Source organism: Apodemus sylvaticus, chromosome 1 (assembly GCF_947179515.1).
Source record: "Apodemus sylvaticus chromosome 1, mApoSyl1.1, whole genome shotgun sequence".
Lineage (NCBI taxonomy): Eukaryota > Metazoa > Chordata > Mammalia > Rodentia > Muridae > Apodemus > Apodemus sylvaticus.
This window is the reverse complement of record NC_067472.1, coordinates 6,082,492-6,100,443: the sequence shown is the minus strand read 5'-3', so window position 1 is coordinate 6,100,443 and position 17,952 is coordinate 6,082,492. Positions and strand designations below refer to the sequence as shown.

General features: G+C 44.4%; 2 protein-coding genes across 2 annotated transcripts in view; one reads left to right on the top strand and one right to left on the bottom strand.

The window, feature by feature from the left end:
- Nucleotides 1-539: 539 nt before the first annotated feature.
- LOC127676293 (60S ribosomal protein L27a-like) lies at nucleotides 540-1,226 on the bottom strand. Its single transcript, XM_052172178.1, has one exon. The coding sequence runs from the start codon at nucleotides 1,162-1,164 to the stop codon at nucleotides 553-555; it is 612 nt and encodes a 203-aa protein (XP_052028138.1). The 5' UTR covers nucleotides 1,165-1,226; the 3' UTR covers nucleotides 540-552.
- A 905-nt stretch (nucleotides 1,227-2,131) lies between these two features.
- The window catches only part of Tectb (tectorin beta), a 29,309-nt gene continuing 13,488 nt past the window's right edge, over nucleotides 2,132-17,952 (top strand). Inside the window, exons 1-3 of the mRNA XM_052183535.1 lie at nucleotides 2,132-2,304; nucleotides 16,041-16,202; nucleotides 16,851-17,041. Of these exons, the coding sequence (XP_052039495.1) occupies nucleotides 16,127-16,202; nucleotides 16,851-17,041 (267 nt within the window). The 5' untranslated portion in view covers nucleotides 2,132-2,304; nucleotides 16,041-16,126. The remainder of the gene's footprint in view (nucleotides 2,305-16,040; nucleotides 16,203-16,850; nucleotides 17,042-17,952) is intronic.

Below are 17,952 nucleotides of genomic sequence, written 5' to 3'. Positions count from 1 at the left end.
TCATGAGTAGCCACAGGAGCTTTATTTGACCATAGGGAAGAGCAAGATTATGTCATTTGACAGGAAATAGATGCCGTCAAAGACCATTATATTAGATAATATAATGTCAACTCAGAAAGAAACACATCGTGCACGTCCTCCTGTTGATGCATTATGATGCATACGGGCTTGAAGGCAGAAGGGAGGGGAGGAGGAGGAAGGAGGGAAATTAGCCGAAGAAGAGAGGTAGGGAAGGGGGTGGCAAGCGGGTGGGTACATTCAAAAAAATATAATATACTTGAAAGATTGTCTTCATGAAAACAAGCATTATACACAACGATATAGACCAATAAAGAATGTTTTAAATAAAAACAAATGTGTCAAAACTGTTGGAATGAGACAGGCTTTCAAACAGTGGGGACAATTATCACTTACACATCTCAAGTATATGTGTGGTAGGAGCAAAGCTCAAAACTGTAATTAAAATGTGTGTCTTCTTATATCATGAAAAAAAGCATGCTTAAAGATCAATTTTTAAAATGTATTTTATTTTTCAGGTTTTTGTTTTTGCTTTTAAATGTTAGCAACACAGGTACCTCCAACACTGTTCATCTTCTCTTCAGGTCTCCCGCTGGAGAATGTGGCCGTCACGATGACAGGTTGCTTACGGAGCTCGCCCTTGCCCAGAACTCTGTAGTAGCCCGATCTAACAACATCAGTGATTGGAGCAGCTCCAGTCTTGTTTGTCGCTGCATTGACTAGGGTCTGCTCGCTGACCAACGTCCACAATTTATCCAGGTTGACAGTCGGGCAGAAGCTCTGGTTCCTCTTCAAGTGGTAATGCCTCAGACAAGCTTTCCCCAAGTAACCTGGATGATATTTGTCAAAGCGGATCCTGCGGTGACACACCCCTCCAGCCTTCCCGCGGCCTTCTGGGTGACTGTGGAGCTTACCGATGCGGCCGTGGCCGTGGCTCACGTGGCCCCGGAGTTTCCGGGTCTTCCTCAGTCTGGATGGCAAGGCCGTGGCAGAAAGGAAAGAGGTATTTTTCAGTTTTTTGAGAGAGGGTTTCTCAGCATAACCCTGGCTGTCCTGGAACTCACTTTGTAGACCAGGCTGGTCTCGGACTCCGAGATCCGCCAGGCTCTGCCTCCCAATGCTGGGATTAAAGGCGTGCGCCACCATGTGAAACCCGTGATGACCGGTGGTTTCAATGAAAAATTTTAAATTGCAGAACAGAGAAGGGGATGTGGTTCCATGGGTAAGGCCACCTGATTCACAAGAGTGAGAGCCGAGTTTGAGGCCCCGGAACTCATGCTAAAAACCAGGCATGACTGCACACGGCTGAAACCCCAGCATTGGAAAGTTTGAACGGCCGGCCTCGCTGAAACTATCAAGGCAATGAGGTGAAGGTTAATAGAGGCAGATGCTAGACATCCTGTTCAGTCTGGCTTCTGTATACCCATGTGTGCAACACACACACACACACACACACACACACAGAGAGAGAGAGAGAGAGAGAGAGAGAGAGAGAGAGAGAGAGAGAGAGAGAGCAATTGAGACAATCACACACCTTATTCTGATGTGCATGTCAGACACCCTTTACTCATATGGTTTACACTACTGTACCCTTTTCCATCTTTGCCTTTGGATATTTGAAATTATTCATGAGTGAATCTGACCATCTAAGACGTGAGTGTGTTGAAGGAGGCTTGGGTTGTGGGATCTGGTCTCATAGTCTGTGACGGAGAGAGGAGAGCAGGGGCAGTCAGCACAATTATCGTCACTCACATATCCATCAGTGGAAGTGGTTGCATTGGCCTCAGCAGAGGTGAGGGACAAGGAAGAAGACTCACAGAAGAGGAAGTTAGTAGACTTACAGCTCAGATAAGTGTTAACAGATGCAGGGACCAGACGAGGTCCAGAGTTCAGTCCCCGGGGATCACAGAGGTTCTACTGCTGCTAGAAGTGATACCCAGGGGACAACAGTTTCTAAGCTGGGAGCTCTCAAGGATGCCCGTGAAGGGCATGGTTAAAGATAGCAATAGCAAGACAAACAATGAACTAGGTCAAAGTTTAAACAGAGGTTGCCTCAAGGGGATCCAACTCTGTGTTTGTCTCTCTGCTTCCTTAATATTTTATATGCTTTCTAAATGTTCTAATATTTCTGTAACAACCCTGTGTTATTTCTGTAGTATGCACAGCAAACTAGAAAAGAAATCAAGAAGATAAGAGGAAGAAATGTCCCAAGAAGACTGGTGGGAACAAGAGGAGCAGAGGAGAACTGAGGAGAGCTAAGGAAAACTGAGGATGCCTGAGGAGGAGGTGAGGAGGTCTGAGGAGGAGCTAAGGAGAACAGAGGAGGGCTGAGGAGGGCTGAGAAGAACTGAGGAGGGCTGAGGAGGGCTGAGAAGAACTGAGGAGGGCTGAGGAGGGCTGAGAAGAACTGAGGAGGGCTGAGGAGAGCTGAGGAGAAGCTGAGGAGGAGCTGAGGAGAGCTGAGGAGAAGCTGAGGAGAGCTGAGGAGAAGCTGAGGAGCGCTGAGGAGAACTGAGGAGGAACTGAGGAGAGCTGAGGAGAAGCTGAGGAGAGCTGAGGAGGAACTGAGGAGAGCTGAGAAGGTCTCAGAGAGCTGGGGGAGAGCTGAGGAGAAGGTCTCAGGCAAACACCAGCAAACCTCTGCTCAGAGTTGCCTCTCAAGACCTGTCTTTGCCTGCACTCACATGAGCTATAGTCAGTGCAATCCTTTAGCCTGAAAGAAAATGCTCTCAGCTGCAAGGCTGTCTTCATTATCAGAAAGCCCTTATGTGGGTGACCATGTAGCTTCTGCAACATCTGCCTACCTACCAGTCTGTCTCCACTGAAAATATGAGACAGACAGATGTTTAGATAGAAGACAGATAGGTAGATAGATGACAGAAAGAAAGACAGTAAATATGGATTGGAAGATTATGAAATACTTTGGGGTTTTGTTTTTGGGGTTTTTTTCCACTTTCTTTTTTTTATTCCTTCTTTCTGCCCATCCATCCTGCACTCCTTCCTTTCACACAGGGATACTTGATGGTCATTATTGCAGTTGACTAGGTTCATACCAGAGTTAGACTCGTCATTCTGTTCATCCACTCCTTCCCTCAGTAACTAGACAGCAGCTCTCAGTTCTGTGCGAACTAGCCAGAGGGGGGAAGCTTCCTGGTCAGCACCAACTTGATTTCTTCAAGTGCTGTGGCCAGTGTGTGGGTGGCATCCTCAGAAATAGATTCTTAGCATTGAATTCTGGTAAGCAACCAAGAGCAATGGCGCTAGCCTGTGTTTCGATTTTCAGAATGTCTCTTCTGTAACTTTCACCCAAACTTTTTAAGGTGCTTGATCAAAATCCATGACCAAAACATGTCACTTTACCCACCATCACACAGAATTATAGGCAGAAACAGAACAGTGGGAGGGTCTAAGTAGGTGGTTCTCAACCTGGAGTTCAAATGACCTTTTCACAGGGGTCACCTAAGACCATCGGAAACACAGATATTTACATTATAATTCATAACAGTAGCAAAATGACAGTTATGAAGTAGCAACAAAAATAATTTTATGGTTGGAGGTCACAACAAGAGGAACTGTATTAAAGGGTTGCTGCATTGAGAAAGTTGAGAACCACTGGTCTAAGTGCTCCCTAAGCCCAGATCCTGCTGTGGGGTGGCCCTCTGCCTCTCTGAAGGAAGTCTGTCCTGAACTATGTAGATCTTGGAGGTATGAGCAGAACAACTCTATGTGGATTTTCTATCTTAAAAACCTATTTAAATATGCTAGGAAGATACATTTCCACAGTTTTTTGATCCAGTCTTAAAGAGAATAGAAAGAGGATTTGAAACAAGACTCCTAAGCAGATTCTGAATGATCCGAGGCAACTAGTAGAAGACACAGTGCACACAGTCAGGAGGGGGGTAACACTGCCACTCAGAACTTCTAATATTTAGATTATTGGTCCAATCGAGTAACAACTTAGTTGCTCAAAATCAACTTACTGGGTCGTTGTTTGACTTTTTTATTTCAAAAGAAAATTAAACCAGTGCACTAAGGTCTTCCACTCAAGATCTTGCAGCACACACAAGCCCAATTCTGGATCGTTCATATGATCCGAACATATAAATCATTAACATATCACCTCACTAGATCACATTCAGATAAACCAAACAACAGGGAACTGCTAATGAGAAGGGGAAATGCTCCACAGTCTGAGTTGCTGGCAATGCTATCTCTGAAACAGGAGTCGGCCAACATAAAGCAAGGGAGACCACAACCAGAAAAACACCCTGTCTGTGGCCCAGGACACAGACTGTGTCCTCCAGACTGTGCTTCCGGAGACAGGCAACACAAAGGGCTGACCCAGTTTCTTCCTGTTGGGGATGCTGCGACTTGCTCTGCTCTCACTGGGTGGACTCCCCAGTTACCTGAGCATACACAGGTCGATCAGGTAGAGATGGTGGGTGATTCCATGGTATGTGCTTTTAATCCTAGCCCTCTGGAGGCAGAGGCAGGTGGATCGTTGTGGATTCAAGGCCAGTCTGGTCTATACTTCAAGTTCCAGGACTGCCATAAACACACGGTGACACCCTATGTTAAATAACAAGCAAGCAAGGCAAAAGTAGTGTTATAAAAACAATGCTGTAAGATCAGAGGCAACTTAAAACTCTCAGAAGTACCCAGATTCTTGAAAGAGGCCTCTTGATAGCTAGTAAAGTTAACAAGAGTCTCCCAAACACGATGACTCCCTGAAAACCTAAACAATTGAAGCCCGAGGAGTTCCTACTAGAAAAGCCACAATGGTATAAATGATTCAAGGTTAAACATTGTCTACCTTGGGTCTTGGGTATCTGCTCTTCATGCCCTGACACATAGACATACAGATTCCCACAACCCCACTTGAACATCACTCCCAGCCACCACAGCCCCTTCAACCTCAACATCCACCATTACTGAAACAATGGCATAGCGATCATATACAGAAGCAATGGCGTTTTCTCCTGCCTAGCAGAGGACTAGAAATCACACCACTGTGTGTCATCATTGAACATTCAGTGATAAATGCTGAGGTCCAGATTAAGAGCCACTAATACAAACTATTAGTCTCAAAGGGGTTAGAAATTGATAACATTCAAACAGACTGTAAACATGCAGACACAGGAAGATTTTTCTATGAGCTGGAGCAGAGTTCCCCACAGATGTTTGACTCCCACCCACCTCTGTGAGTCCCCAGGATTCTTCCAGTGAGGAAGCACGTTTAAAACCATTATGATTAGACCAAGACGTTATTTATCTTCCTTCCTAGGCTGATACTTGCAGTAATAATACCCCAGCCTTGGCAGATAAAACTGCTCTCACCTTCACCAGAACCAAATTGACAAGAGTGCCAAACTATAACAGAGGTCATATCTGACAACACAGCATACCTCCAGAGATTTTTAAAAGCAGTTCAAAAAAAATTTTTTTTACTTAAATGAATCCTTGCTGAAGCAGGAAGTTATTAATTAAAGTACTTTCCTTCTGGTTACCTATGTAGCTTTTTGTTGTTGTTGTTGTTTTCTTTGTTTTTTGTTTTTGATTTCTCCTTTTTAAATAGATTTTTATTAGATATATTCTTTATTGACATTTCAAATGATTTCCCCTTTCCTATTTCCCCCCTCCCTGAAAGTCCCATAAGTCCTCTTCCCTTCCCCTGTTTCCCAATCATCCACCTCCCACTTCCCTGTCCTGGTATTCCCTTACACTGCTGCATCGAGCCTTTCCAGGACCAAGGGGCCTCTCCTTCCTTCTGGAAATCAGTCTGGCAATTCCTTAGAAAACTGGGCATGATACTACTGGAAGACCCCATTATACCACTCCTGGGCATACACCCAGAGGATTCCCCAGCATGTAGTAAGGACACATGCTTCACTATGTTCATAGCAGCCCTATGTAGCTTTTTAATAACAACATTACATATAGCAAAGTGGAACATATACATAAAAAAAAACTACATTTCAGGGCCAGTGAGATGGCTCGGAGGGTAAAACTGTCTGCCACCAGGCATGATGTCTGAGTTCAATGCTCCCAGAGCTCACGTGGGGAAAAGAAGAAGCCAAGTTAAGAGGTTGTCACCACCTAGGCTCAGGGGCACATGCGCTCCTGTACGCTGGCACGTAAACACACATCATAGAGACACGCCACAAACAAGAGCTGCATACCAGACTGTGCCTGGTCATTACCTTAAGCAAACTCTGACTCCACCCACAGGCTCACCCCTTGCTCACAGAGCGCTCTTTGTACTTCAGTGAGCAGCTGACCAGCAATATGAATGTTTGTTTAGTCCCCGATCTTTGATGATCTCGTGAACCAGCGAGGAAGCCTGCCCGATAGCGACTGAAGATGTTCACTTTCAGTGATAAAAGTTAAGCTGTTGAGCCAGCTGTAGTCTCACTTGAGGTGGGGGCAGGAAGATCAGGAGTTCAAGGCCAGATCACTTTCTAAACTCTTCATCTCAGAAGTGGAGTTTCCAAATCTAGAGTCTTTAACGCTCCTTGAGTTTTCTGGTGAGATTTGGTACTAAGGAATATGATTTTTAAGTATATAATAACCTGTCAATTGGGAAAAAACAAGTAAAATTCAGAAAAAACAATATTGTCAAAAAGACCAATGCATAGAATATTCCTGTCTAAAAGACCAATTAAAGCACAAGATAAGAGGCTGATCAGTAAGTAACTGTTTGGTGAGTATCTATGAATTTACTAAAATAAATACCCACAATTAAGCTAAGGGTATTAACATAAGTATTAAATTACAATCATTAATTATTATTTAAAACATTATTAATATAAAAATAGTATCAATATCCACCAGCTTGGCTCTTTTCTCTGCTCTGGGACCACAGGAACTTTCTGTGGTTCCTGTTATTTTGCTTTTCTGGGGTACTTGCTGGAGATCTAGGCCTGGTAAATGCTATGCAGACTAGGCCATCCTCCCATCTCCCTTTTAATGGTGGGTTTATTTTACAGATGAAAATATATGTAACTCGAGGGCATGCCGCTGTCCCTGGTGGACCACTCACAAAGTCTCCTCTTTACAACCTTTCCCTGAAGGAAGCAGAAATCAAGTTCTCTCAGACCCAATCACCACACTTTACCAAACATGACCTTGACTTTGGTCTTAGCTGATTCGAACAGGAATGGGTCCATCTGCAGGCTGTTTGTAACTGCCAAGACACCAGCCCTTGTCAAAAAGAACTCTGCTCTGAGGCCCCCCGTGAGGGATGTCCTCTGCTGTCAAAAACCGACCGCATTGTCTGCAGTCCTTCTGCAGGACCAGAGGCCACCAGGCCACTGCCAGCAGGTACTCCTGATGCAGCCAGGGCTGCAGCCATATCCCAGCAGGGTCTCCCAGAAGAAGCAAGGATCTTGGCTGGTGTTGAAGAACAAGAAGCAGAGACCTTAGCACTGGTTTCCTGGACAGCTTGAGGAAAAAAATCTGGGAGGGTTGGGAAACCCCAGTGAACATAATCTACTTAAACCATTTTGATCTTCAATCTAACAATGAAGATTATTGTCAGTCTTATGTAAGTTCACCTTAATCACCCAGTTGCCCCATTTTCCAGCCAGAGCACTACCTTAAAGCCATTTCTTGCTGAAAATCTGCTGCCACCATTGGGTATAAACCAGTCTTTTGGGCTAAATTACCAGATTAACAAACTGAACTCTCCTCTACGGGCTCAGGAATCCCGTGAGACCCTTTCCTTGTCCGTAGTCAGTGTGGAGGATTATGGACACATGCATCTAGCTGCCACATGACCTATGCCAAGGCCACCTTTTCCTGATAAAACAAGAGGCCCGCATGAATCTTACTTCTAGAACTCTTTAGACCGTGTAGGCCTCTTTTTATCAGGAAGTTCTAGAAGTCTCTGAAGTTTCTGAACACTTCAGAGGACAGGATCAGAAAAAAAAAAGTCATTCTTTAACACAACAAACTAGAGAGTGCTTTTGTGTTTTTTTGAGACAGGGTCTCACTATGTAGACCTGGCTTGCCTGGACGTCACAGCCTGCTTCTTCCTCCTGAATGCTAAAGTTAAAGGCATGTGTTACCACCATGCCAGTCCAAAATAGAGATTTTTTTTTTAATCCTGTCCTTTGATTTATGAAAGTGTGTGAACTTTCTGGAAGCCAATATAGATCATCATACCATTTCCAGATAGCACTATCTTAGGGCTTCGATCCAGGCCAGGGCCTTCATTTTGTATTCATTAGAAAGTAAGTTAAGAAATGTTTACTAAGCACTTATTGAAAGTTTCAGCCTGAACCGACCAGTCAGAACTATCTTTTAAGATTTTTCTCTTCCCCAAAAGAAAAATGGAGTATGTGTTCTTTTATATATGGATGCTGGCTTTTAAGCCTTCAATAGAAATGATACTACCTGAATAAACACGGAAGTTTGGTATAGAATAAGGAACTAAGAAGGCAAGAAGAATCTCCCCATGGAGGGGAAATTGATTATATAGTTAGAAATAAACAGGGGAGACTGGATCAGGAGGATTAAGTGGAGCTGGGGAAAGAAAAAGAGGGAAGGGAAGAAAAATGGGAGTTAAGAGTTATTTGAGGGGTCATGTGGAAACCTACTATGGTACAAGCTTCTTAAAATATATACATATATGAAACAAAATCAGCAAATAACTGGGGAGACAACGTCCCAAATATAGACATCCCTCGCCAACAGGTGCAACCTCCAGCTCTAGGAATGAGTTACAGTTAACAGAGTTGTTGGCTAAAGGGGCCCCATGGGAAACCCCAAACAACTAAGGATATTGCCAAGGCTATTGGCTTCTGTCCACAAACTGATGTTAAGGCCCTACTGCTGAAGACCACATTTATACATCGCATTTAACAGGGAGTCAAGCTGGTGCCTAGCTGAGCCTTCACCCTCATGCCTGCTATTTGCGGTCCTGCAAGGAACTCTGCATACCATCAGAGAAGGGAAAACATCAACCTTGCTGTAAACCCTTCAGTCTACAACGGTGACTGTCTGTACAGCAGTGGCACAAATATCGTGGTGGTAACCAATCACTATCTGGTTGGATTTAAGGACCACTCCGTGAGATGGAATCGTGCTTGATACTGCTTGGGTGGCCAAGAATCTGAGACTAGATAGACCATGGACTTAGGGGAATACTATTTTTCTACGAAAGGAACGTAGCAAAGACATGATCCCTAGTGACATTCTGCTATACTCATAGATCAATGTCTCACTCAGCCCTCATCAGAGATGCTTCCTCCTGCAGTAGATGGGAACGATACAGAGACCCACAACTGGCCAGTGTACAAAGTGTAAGAGACCTTGGAAAACTCAATCCTAAATGGGTTGTCTTCATTAAATCCCTTCCATTAGGGGTTAGAGAGGAAGAGGAGGTAGAGAGCTTGTATGATGCTTACAGGATGGTTGATACCGAGGGAAACTGTTTCCAGACACAACAGGACTTGTGCATACAGGAACCCCAGAGATTATGGCAGCATGCACAAGACCTGACCATATCCAGATCAGAGGAGTTCCAATACTGCGTGGGGAAGTAGACATGAGCTCCCATCCCCAACCAAGAAGCTATCTCCAGGTTAACATCCACTCACAGTGGAAAAAGTAGTCTCTCCAAGGGGCTCACACTAGGTACACAAACCACATGTAAGGGCCAGCCCCATGTCCAGCACTTGATGGCAACATGAAATGAACTCAAAGGTTACAGTTCACTTCTGGGAGAACATCACAGCAGAAGGAGCAAGAGATACTTAGTTAAATCATATCCATGATCAAGCACAGAGAGAAATAAACACATATGTAATCTTAAAAAAATTGTCCACCAACAATTTTGCCTGGTTAAAGCCTGGTATCTGCCGCTAAAGCCTACTCGCTCCTGCAGATCTTGTTCAGTGTTTCTCCGTCATTTATAGCATCTGCTTGTGATTTCTAGAGCCCACAGATTCCTAATTTCAACCATTTCCTCCAACCATCAGCAGCCTTTGAAGATGCTCTAGTATTTCTACTCTTCATTCCTAGAATCCTTGCTCCCAAAAGCTTCCTATAACATAGAAAAGTTCATATCCCATAACTGAAAGTCCACCATAGCTCTAGCTCTATAACTTTAATAACATTGCTGATAAATGAGATGGTAATTTTGAGTTATATTTCTGTTTTTCTTGCAACTATTGATCAGTTAATCCATTTAAAAAATCTATGTATGTATTTCTGATGTATAAGTGCTCTGTCTGCATACATGTAAGAAGGCATAAGACCCCATTATAGATAGTTGTGAACCACCATGTGGGTGGGGAATTGAACTCAGGACCTCTGGAAGAATAGACAGTGCTCTTAACCTCTGAGCCATGTCTCTATCCCCTAATTAACCCATTTCTGTTACCCTTTCCCTATAGCTAAACCTCAAGGTCACATTAGCAGAGAACTACATTTCAGAACCAAAGTCCTGATCCATACTGAAGATGTTTTTTTTTTAATTTTATTTTAGTTGTCATATAAAGTTAGTAATATAAACGTAACACTCCTATTTCCCTCTGCCAAATAATGACTTAGAGATCATGTGCTGGAAAGTCTCCCGTGATTTATAATTTGTTTTTTATTTCAATGTTAAAAATTATTGTAATTTAGACTTTGTAAGTACAGTGATCATTTGATATGAGCAGCAGAAAACTTCCGTTGTAATTTTCCAAGTTTTCAACTTTCCCAAAAATACTTAGCATGGCCATTGTAATTCTCCAGTGACTGTGTATTCATAAGTTTTACATTCTAACTTTTTAGCACATGGAGACTCAGAGTCGCAAAGCCTTATTTTCTTCAGTCAACTCTTTGCAGCCAATCATGATTACAGTGCTGATTTTGAACACTGTGGCTTCTATATGGCACATACTAAACACTCCTCCACTGGAAGCTAACATTAGGGGCAGCTTATATTCTTACAGTTTACAAAGTACTTAAGAACTGAGAAGACAGCTCTGTTGGTAAAGTGCTTGCCTTGCCAGCAGGAAGATCGAAGTTTGTTCTCCACAACCCATGTCAAAAAAGAATATGAAACCTGGTATTCACAATCACAGATCTGGGAAGGCAGAGAGTAGATTCCTGGTGCTCACAGCCTAGACACACGAAGCTACTCAATAAGTCCTAGTCCAGTGAGAGATCCTGTCAGCAGCAGTGGTGGTGAGGGAGGGGGAAAGGAGGGGAAGAAAGGAGGGAGAGTGGGAGAGAGAAAAAGATATGATGCCTAAGTTGTCCTCTGGCCTTGGCATACATGGGCACGTGCACACATGCACACACACATATAGAACTTATGTTGTTCCGAACACTTTGTGTCACTCATTCAGCAAATTATCTGCTGACTCAGCAATGTGAGGCAATGGCCTGCATTGCAGCTGAAACTCAATGTTGAGCAGAAGCCCAGCTGCATCCTGTCTTGACGAAGCTTTCAGGCTGGTGGAAGGTCTTCACACAACAGCTATCTCGGTGCTAACAAATTCTGTAAGGGGAAAGTGGGTGGTGCAGTAGGATGAACTGTTCAGCCCTAGAAGCAGCACATTGGTTTGCTCTGGGAACCAGCAATGAGTTTCTATACTTATGTTACTCCAACAGATTGCTAGTGCCTGTTGGAGCACAGCATAGGAACGATGGTGGTAGTGTCGGAGACCAGAGGGAAAGAACGTCTTGATGAGTGATGTCTAGCATGGATACAAAAGAGGGAGATGGCCATATGTGTGCTGTGAGCTCACTTGATGTACCTCGAGTCTGTCTGGAGGTTGTAGGCCTTTGAGAGGAACACGAAGCTTGGCTCTGAGTCATGGTCATTGAGTCTTCACATTCTTCTGCTTTGAACCCCAAAGATGATGCTCCCAATGAAGTAACAGCTTGTCTAGGTTTACAGTGGCAGGGCCAAGAAATCTATAAATCAAGACATTTTTACGTGTGCGAGTGGAGGCATCAGGCAGGCCAGTAAGAGGTAGGGAAGTCTGTGCTATAGGACCCAGATGCTGTCTGATGACACTTTCTAGCCCTCGGGTTGGTAGAATCCGGGAGTATACTTGCACACTTTGAAAGGTTTATTTAGTAGTCAAAAGGATTTAGGAGCAATAGTGGCTATGTAGGGGGCTAATAACCCAAGATGATTCACCCCCCACCCTGAAATAGTACAGTTCTGTATCATCTCAGTTCTGATCACTCAGCCTCGGCACTGTTGATCAGATGTGGCTCTTTTCTGGGCACTTCAGTCCACAGACCCCATAGGCCTCTGTGCATCTGGGGAGCCACAGGGTCCAGTGCAGAGTGGGGAAGGGAGAGAGAGCTGCAGGGTCACATGAGGGACAGGGAGATGGTACTCTATTGAAAGAGGACCCTTCCTGATCCTCAAGTCCCCTTTCTGAGCGTGCCTCCTTGCACTTTCTCTGGAGAATTGCTCATTCCTGGTTGGAGCCAATAGAGTCTAGAATGAAATGCCCACTCATTTGCAAATTGGCAAACAGTCTCCCACAAAGTGGAAGAAGGCTTGATTCAGATCTTACAGGGAACAACAGAGTCCATTTAACAAGCCTAACATTTAGTGAACTCAAAACAGTGTGCTGTAAAAAAAAAAAAAAAAAGATTAATAAGTTAATAAAACAGCTTTTCAACTCCAATGCGTGCTCAGTAGTCTTGGCTTAAGAGTCCCATCTCTTACCTCAGCCGATCCGACTACAACCCCTTGCCACTGCACCCCTGCATCTGATTTCTCAGCTACAAAGGAAAATGCTGATTGCCCTTTGCAAAGGGCATCTCTTTTGGACCTGGGCTCTCCCAAATCACTCCTGATGTTCAAACAGAAAAGGTACCCTTTATTGCCTAATAATTCATAAAACAAAGATACAGGAGAAACAAGCTCATCTTTGGGTGAGTCTTTGATGGACTTCTTTTGAAAAAAAAAAATCCTAGGACTGATAAAACCTTCTAACCCATTTTCCCTGCGTTTGAAGAATCTGCAATGGTCTGAGCCAGAGATCTGTGTTTGGATTCTATCAGCAGGGGTGTCCCTCTTACTCCAAGGGCAACTGGGGCAGAGAAGTATTAAAAAGCAGAGAGAGGATTGAGTGGGGCATCAGAGGGAAGGTAATTACCACAGAAAATAGATGCCTCAGCCTTTTAACCAACACCAGTATCAAATACTGTTTGGCCCATGTACACTTGGTCCCCTTCTGTCTCTTATGCAAATCAAACATCTAGAGACCAGCCTGCCACAAAAGTGCAATCCACTGTCCTACCTCACTCAGTCCCCTCACGCTTGAAAGCAGTATCATGTACCTGATTGTTAGCTGATTCTCCACTCCAAGAAATCGCAGTAGAGATCTCTTTTTCTGTCCCCCAATGTTATCCCAATGAGACCTTTCTGCAAATCAAAGCACCTGCTCTTTTGTTAGGGTGGGCTTCCAAAGAGAAGGCTGTTACCATAGAAACACTCGGGGTTCATCTGGGAACACTGGGGACACGCTGTCCCAGCCTGTGGATGCCAGCCTTTGATGCTTATATTTACAGAAGGTAGTCCTCACTGCCGGGTTCAAGCCAGGTACTGCGCTAAGCAATTTACATGGACTGTTTCTTTACGTACTTGAATCGGGCACAGGAGATGAGAAGCCTCATTTTGCAGATTTGAAATCAGAAGCTTAAAGAGGATGAGCTACTTGACTAACATGCTGCTGGAAATCTGACAGAGCATGATTTAATTCCAGAAACAATACTTGTGATGACATAGGACATACCTAGCATTGGTGAAATTAATGTCTTCCCCATAGTGGACTCCACTGCCAGAAGACCTTAAATCTTCACAGTCCCAGTAACACAGGCACAAAAGGCTTTCTGGGTGTCTTGTCCTCAACGAGGGATGTCTAAGTATGTAACATAAACATCCATTTGACACATTACTCGTTTAACGTTCTAGTTAACATTATATCACAGACCTTTATATTCCCTTCCAAATGAAGAAGAAAGTTAGACTCAGGAAACCTAACACCTGACAAATAATAGACAAAGGGGGCTTTGGGCTCCAGGCAGATGTCTGCCGGCTCAGCCTTACCCCACCATGCCTTGTAGCATCTTTTCGGCCTACACTGGACCTTTCCTCTAGAGACAGGGATTGATCTCTATGCCTAGCTGTCTCCAGAGTGCTACCGCTGACCTTCCCGGGTCAGAGTTGGCTGAAAGAAGCTGACATTTGAAGATAACAAGTGTCCTTTCACAAGCAGAAGGATGCAATTGAGCTGTTCATGATGGAACGAAAATCAGCTCTGAGTGTCTTGAGTGTCTGTCCTAGGCCTTCCTGTCCCTTTCCTCACGCTCAGGGGAGCTCTTTCTTCCCCCCTTCCTACACCACAGGGACACACTCACCTTGCTCTTGGCACTGCATTCCTCACTAGTTTCAAGCTAGAGAAAGAAAAAGCAGCCTCTGATCCACCCCTGTCTTCTAGGCCCAAAAGCAGAGCCAACATACTTACCATCAGGGACCCGTGAATGTTTAATAAAAAGCAGAGAAGGGAAAAACTGGAGAAGCAACGCTAAGCCCTGGAGGGAAGACACTCAGAATTCACACACGTGAGCGTGTGTACGGCAGCAGGAGATGCTGCTGCTCTTTCTAGGCTGTGCTGAGCTCCATCCCAGTGCTAAAATAGTTTGACTCAGCCTGTCCACATGCCTAACTCACACCAGTTGACTCATGTCTGAAAACCACATTGATGGTGTGTTATCAACACAGACATGCCTTCTGTGGCATTAGTCCGCAAAGAGACGATGTGCAGCTGATTTTAAGAGAAAGCAGTCCAACTCACAGCCGTGTGCATATTACCAGAAACTGCACTTTGCCTTTGCACACGCACTTGTGAGTCTTGGTGTCTTGCCATTTGGCAAGAGCATTCATCTCCTTGCTGTCCTCCCGCCTCCCACCCACAACCTGGGTGATGACCTCCATTTTGCAGGGAAGGAAGCTGAGTCCTAGAAATTTTTAATGGCTTCCAAAGAGCTCTTTCCTTAATCCTCAGATGCCATAATAAGGCGTCTAAGTCTTTTATATTAATAAGACTAATATTAATATAATAGTCTATTATAGTACTTATACGCAGTTGTTAGATTCATCCTGATATCACAGAAACATGAAATTATATATACTCCCAGGTATATGTCTGTAGCTCCCACCAGAGTAGCATGCTTAGAGCTGCTATGAGTCCCTATGCTGCTTAGAGCAAGGTTTTCCTTGGTGATCCAATGTCATTGTTTGGAGAGACTAGTAACACCTAAAGGCTTTGTAATGTAAAGTCATATTTGAGGATGAAGTTACAGACATCAGGAAACGGTGGAGAAAAATAATCTTTAAAGTTTTTGGTTTCTAAACAGTAACACAACCAATATTGTGTTTGACTGCTAGATGTAATTATACTGGACTGAAATCCCTTTAGAGTCACAATTTCGTTCCCTTCCCTGTGAAACTAAGAAAGAAAGAAATAGAATGAGAAAAAAATATAAAGGAAGAGAATTACTCTCTGGAAGTTGTTTGTTTGTTTGTTATGCTGGTTTTTAGCACAAGAAGGAAAAGCCCAGCTTCTCTCTCCAGTCCCGGCCGGTCTGGTGGAGGCGGTAAAGGGTGGGGGTGGAGTGCGGAACTGCAAAGGAGAAGAAATGAGATTCAGGAGGTAACTGAGCTTCCCATCGGATTACTGTGCCCAGCTCTCTTTTATTCCCCTGCCATGGATAATGTGTGCTCATTGTGACTTATCTGGAGTTGGCTTCTCTTACACCCTCTAGATATATAAGGAAATAGGACAGGGGCTAGAGATTTGGGGAGCATCCGGGAGGCAGCATCTACAGTCCAGAGAGAATGAGAAAGGCAGGAACATGAGCCGCTGCCTGTGACACTCGCATCCCCAGTGGTACAAGCTCAGGACAACATCTCCGAGCTCCCTTGGAAACTCCCCGACAGGATTGTATGATAATTTGTTCTAACCCTTGACTTTAACTTTTCCTTCATATTTCCGATACAGAACAGTCTCGATCCGGGGCCTGGAAGGAGCCTGAGCGCGCGGCCAGTTTGGTTTGCCACCTGACAGAGATCGGCTCCAGAGCAGCGATGGTGGCACGGGCCTTGGTTTTGTTGGCCCTCTTCTCAGAAGCCTCGGCGAAATCGTGCACTCCAAATAAAGCAGGTACCCCTGCTCTCCCATACTGGGAACCCCTCGTCTCCAGCCTGCTATGATCTGAACTCTGTGACGGTTTGCTTAAGAAAAAGTGAAAATGGCGTCGGGGGAGGAACAGAAGCCCCCAGTGCCAATCAAACTCTCCCCATCAGAAGCAAGCACGTACTGAATGGGCCAACTCTTTTTACAAATTAGAAGATAGTTCCTCCCTTTTCTACGTGACACATCCACTTTTTAAGTCTTCTACTGCTCAGTGTACGCTATGTGCCTTTAAACAATATTTTTGCAGCATCAAGCATGCAGTGATGCAGCGTACATTTTAAAGTATAAGAAGTTTCATTTTCGTCAGGATACGTGTATCAGTCTGTGATTTAAAGTTTTAGGGCTGGGGCTGGGGTTCGTGGTACAGTTCTTGCCTAGCAAGCACAAGGCCCTAGATTTAATACCCATGATTGCTAAAAATAAAAATAAAAAATAAAAATAAAAAAATCATTGGCTCTAAAATAAAGCCGATGCATCCAATTAAATAAGTATTAAATAGTGATAATATTATATGTGGCATAAGATATCAAAGGCTAAAGTTTTGGGAAACTCACAGCCAGTGGATTCTGTGTGACACCAAGACACTGACCACGTCTGACATGTGACCTCTTCTAGATGTCATCCTTGTGTTTTGTTACCCCAAGACCATCATCACGAAAATCCCAGAGTGTCCCTACGGCTGGGAGGTACACCAGCTGGCGCTGGGGGGCCTGTGTTACAACGGGGTCCATGAAGGTGGTTACTACCAGTTTGTCATCCCAGATCTGTCACCTAAGAACAAGTCCTACTGTGGAACCCAGTCCGAGGTAAGGCCAACCCAGCTAGAATGGAAGTGCTTGAGGGAATCGAGAGTAATGGGATGCAGAGCGAGATGTCTGCTGCTGTCTGTCTGTAAGAGGACTCCCAATGCTCCAAAGTCCTTTTCAAAGTCAGCCCCGCTGCTTTAATTTCCTAGGAGGCTTGGCGATTGAAAACGTTCTCTCTCAGCTGGTTTAGATGACTCTGTACACAGGTGCAGGCACCAGAGGTTGACAATGACATCAGTCTCCTTTTCCCTTTCCACCTCACCTCCTGAGACAGGTCTCCTACTGAACCCAGACCTTGCTGATCTGACTAGAATGGCTGGCCAGAGAGCCTCAGGGATCTCCTGTCACTACCTCCCAGTGCTTGGATTACAGGCGTGTGCCCTGTGCCCAGTATTTTATCTGGGTGTTAGAGATCCAAACTCAGATCCTTGTGTTGGGCAGACACCTCCACAGCCCCAGATGACTCTTTGGACTTGTCCTTTATTCTCCTAGTTTGTTGGGAAGTGGAGATAGCAGCAAAGCTTCCTTCTTTGACTAGAGCAAAGCATAGTCTCACTTCAAATGTGACGCTTTCGTCCCTGGGTTGGATTCCCAAATCAACAAGCCATCCTTTCCCCCAAGACCGGAAGCGATCATTAAGAATTTTGGGGAAAGTGCTTGAAAGCAGACTCAGAGAATAATAGGCTTCTAAGCAGGATCATGTGGATCATCCGTGGAAGGGATGCAAAGGGACCACAGCCTCTCCACAGTGTCCTTATATGACAGAGGAAAGATCTGTCATATGAGCCTTCCAACATAGAGCTACTAGTTTTCAGCTAAGCGTGTGATCCCTTCCTACTTAGTATCTAGTACCATGGGGCAGAATTCCTACTGCCTTGACCACTGTACTTATAGCCCCAGAGCAAAAAAAG

Bases quoted from the DNA above. Each gene is read 5' to 3' on its own strand.
- LOC127676293 (XM_052172178.1), bottom strand. From the start codon at position 1,164: ATGGTGGCGCACGCCTTTAATCCCAGCATTGGGAGGCAGAGCCTGGCG.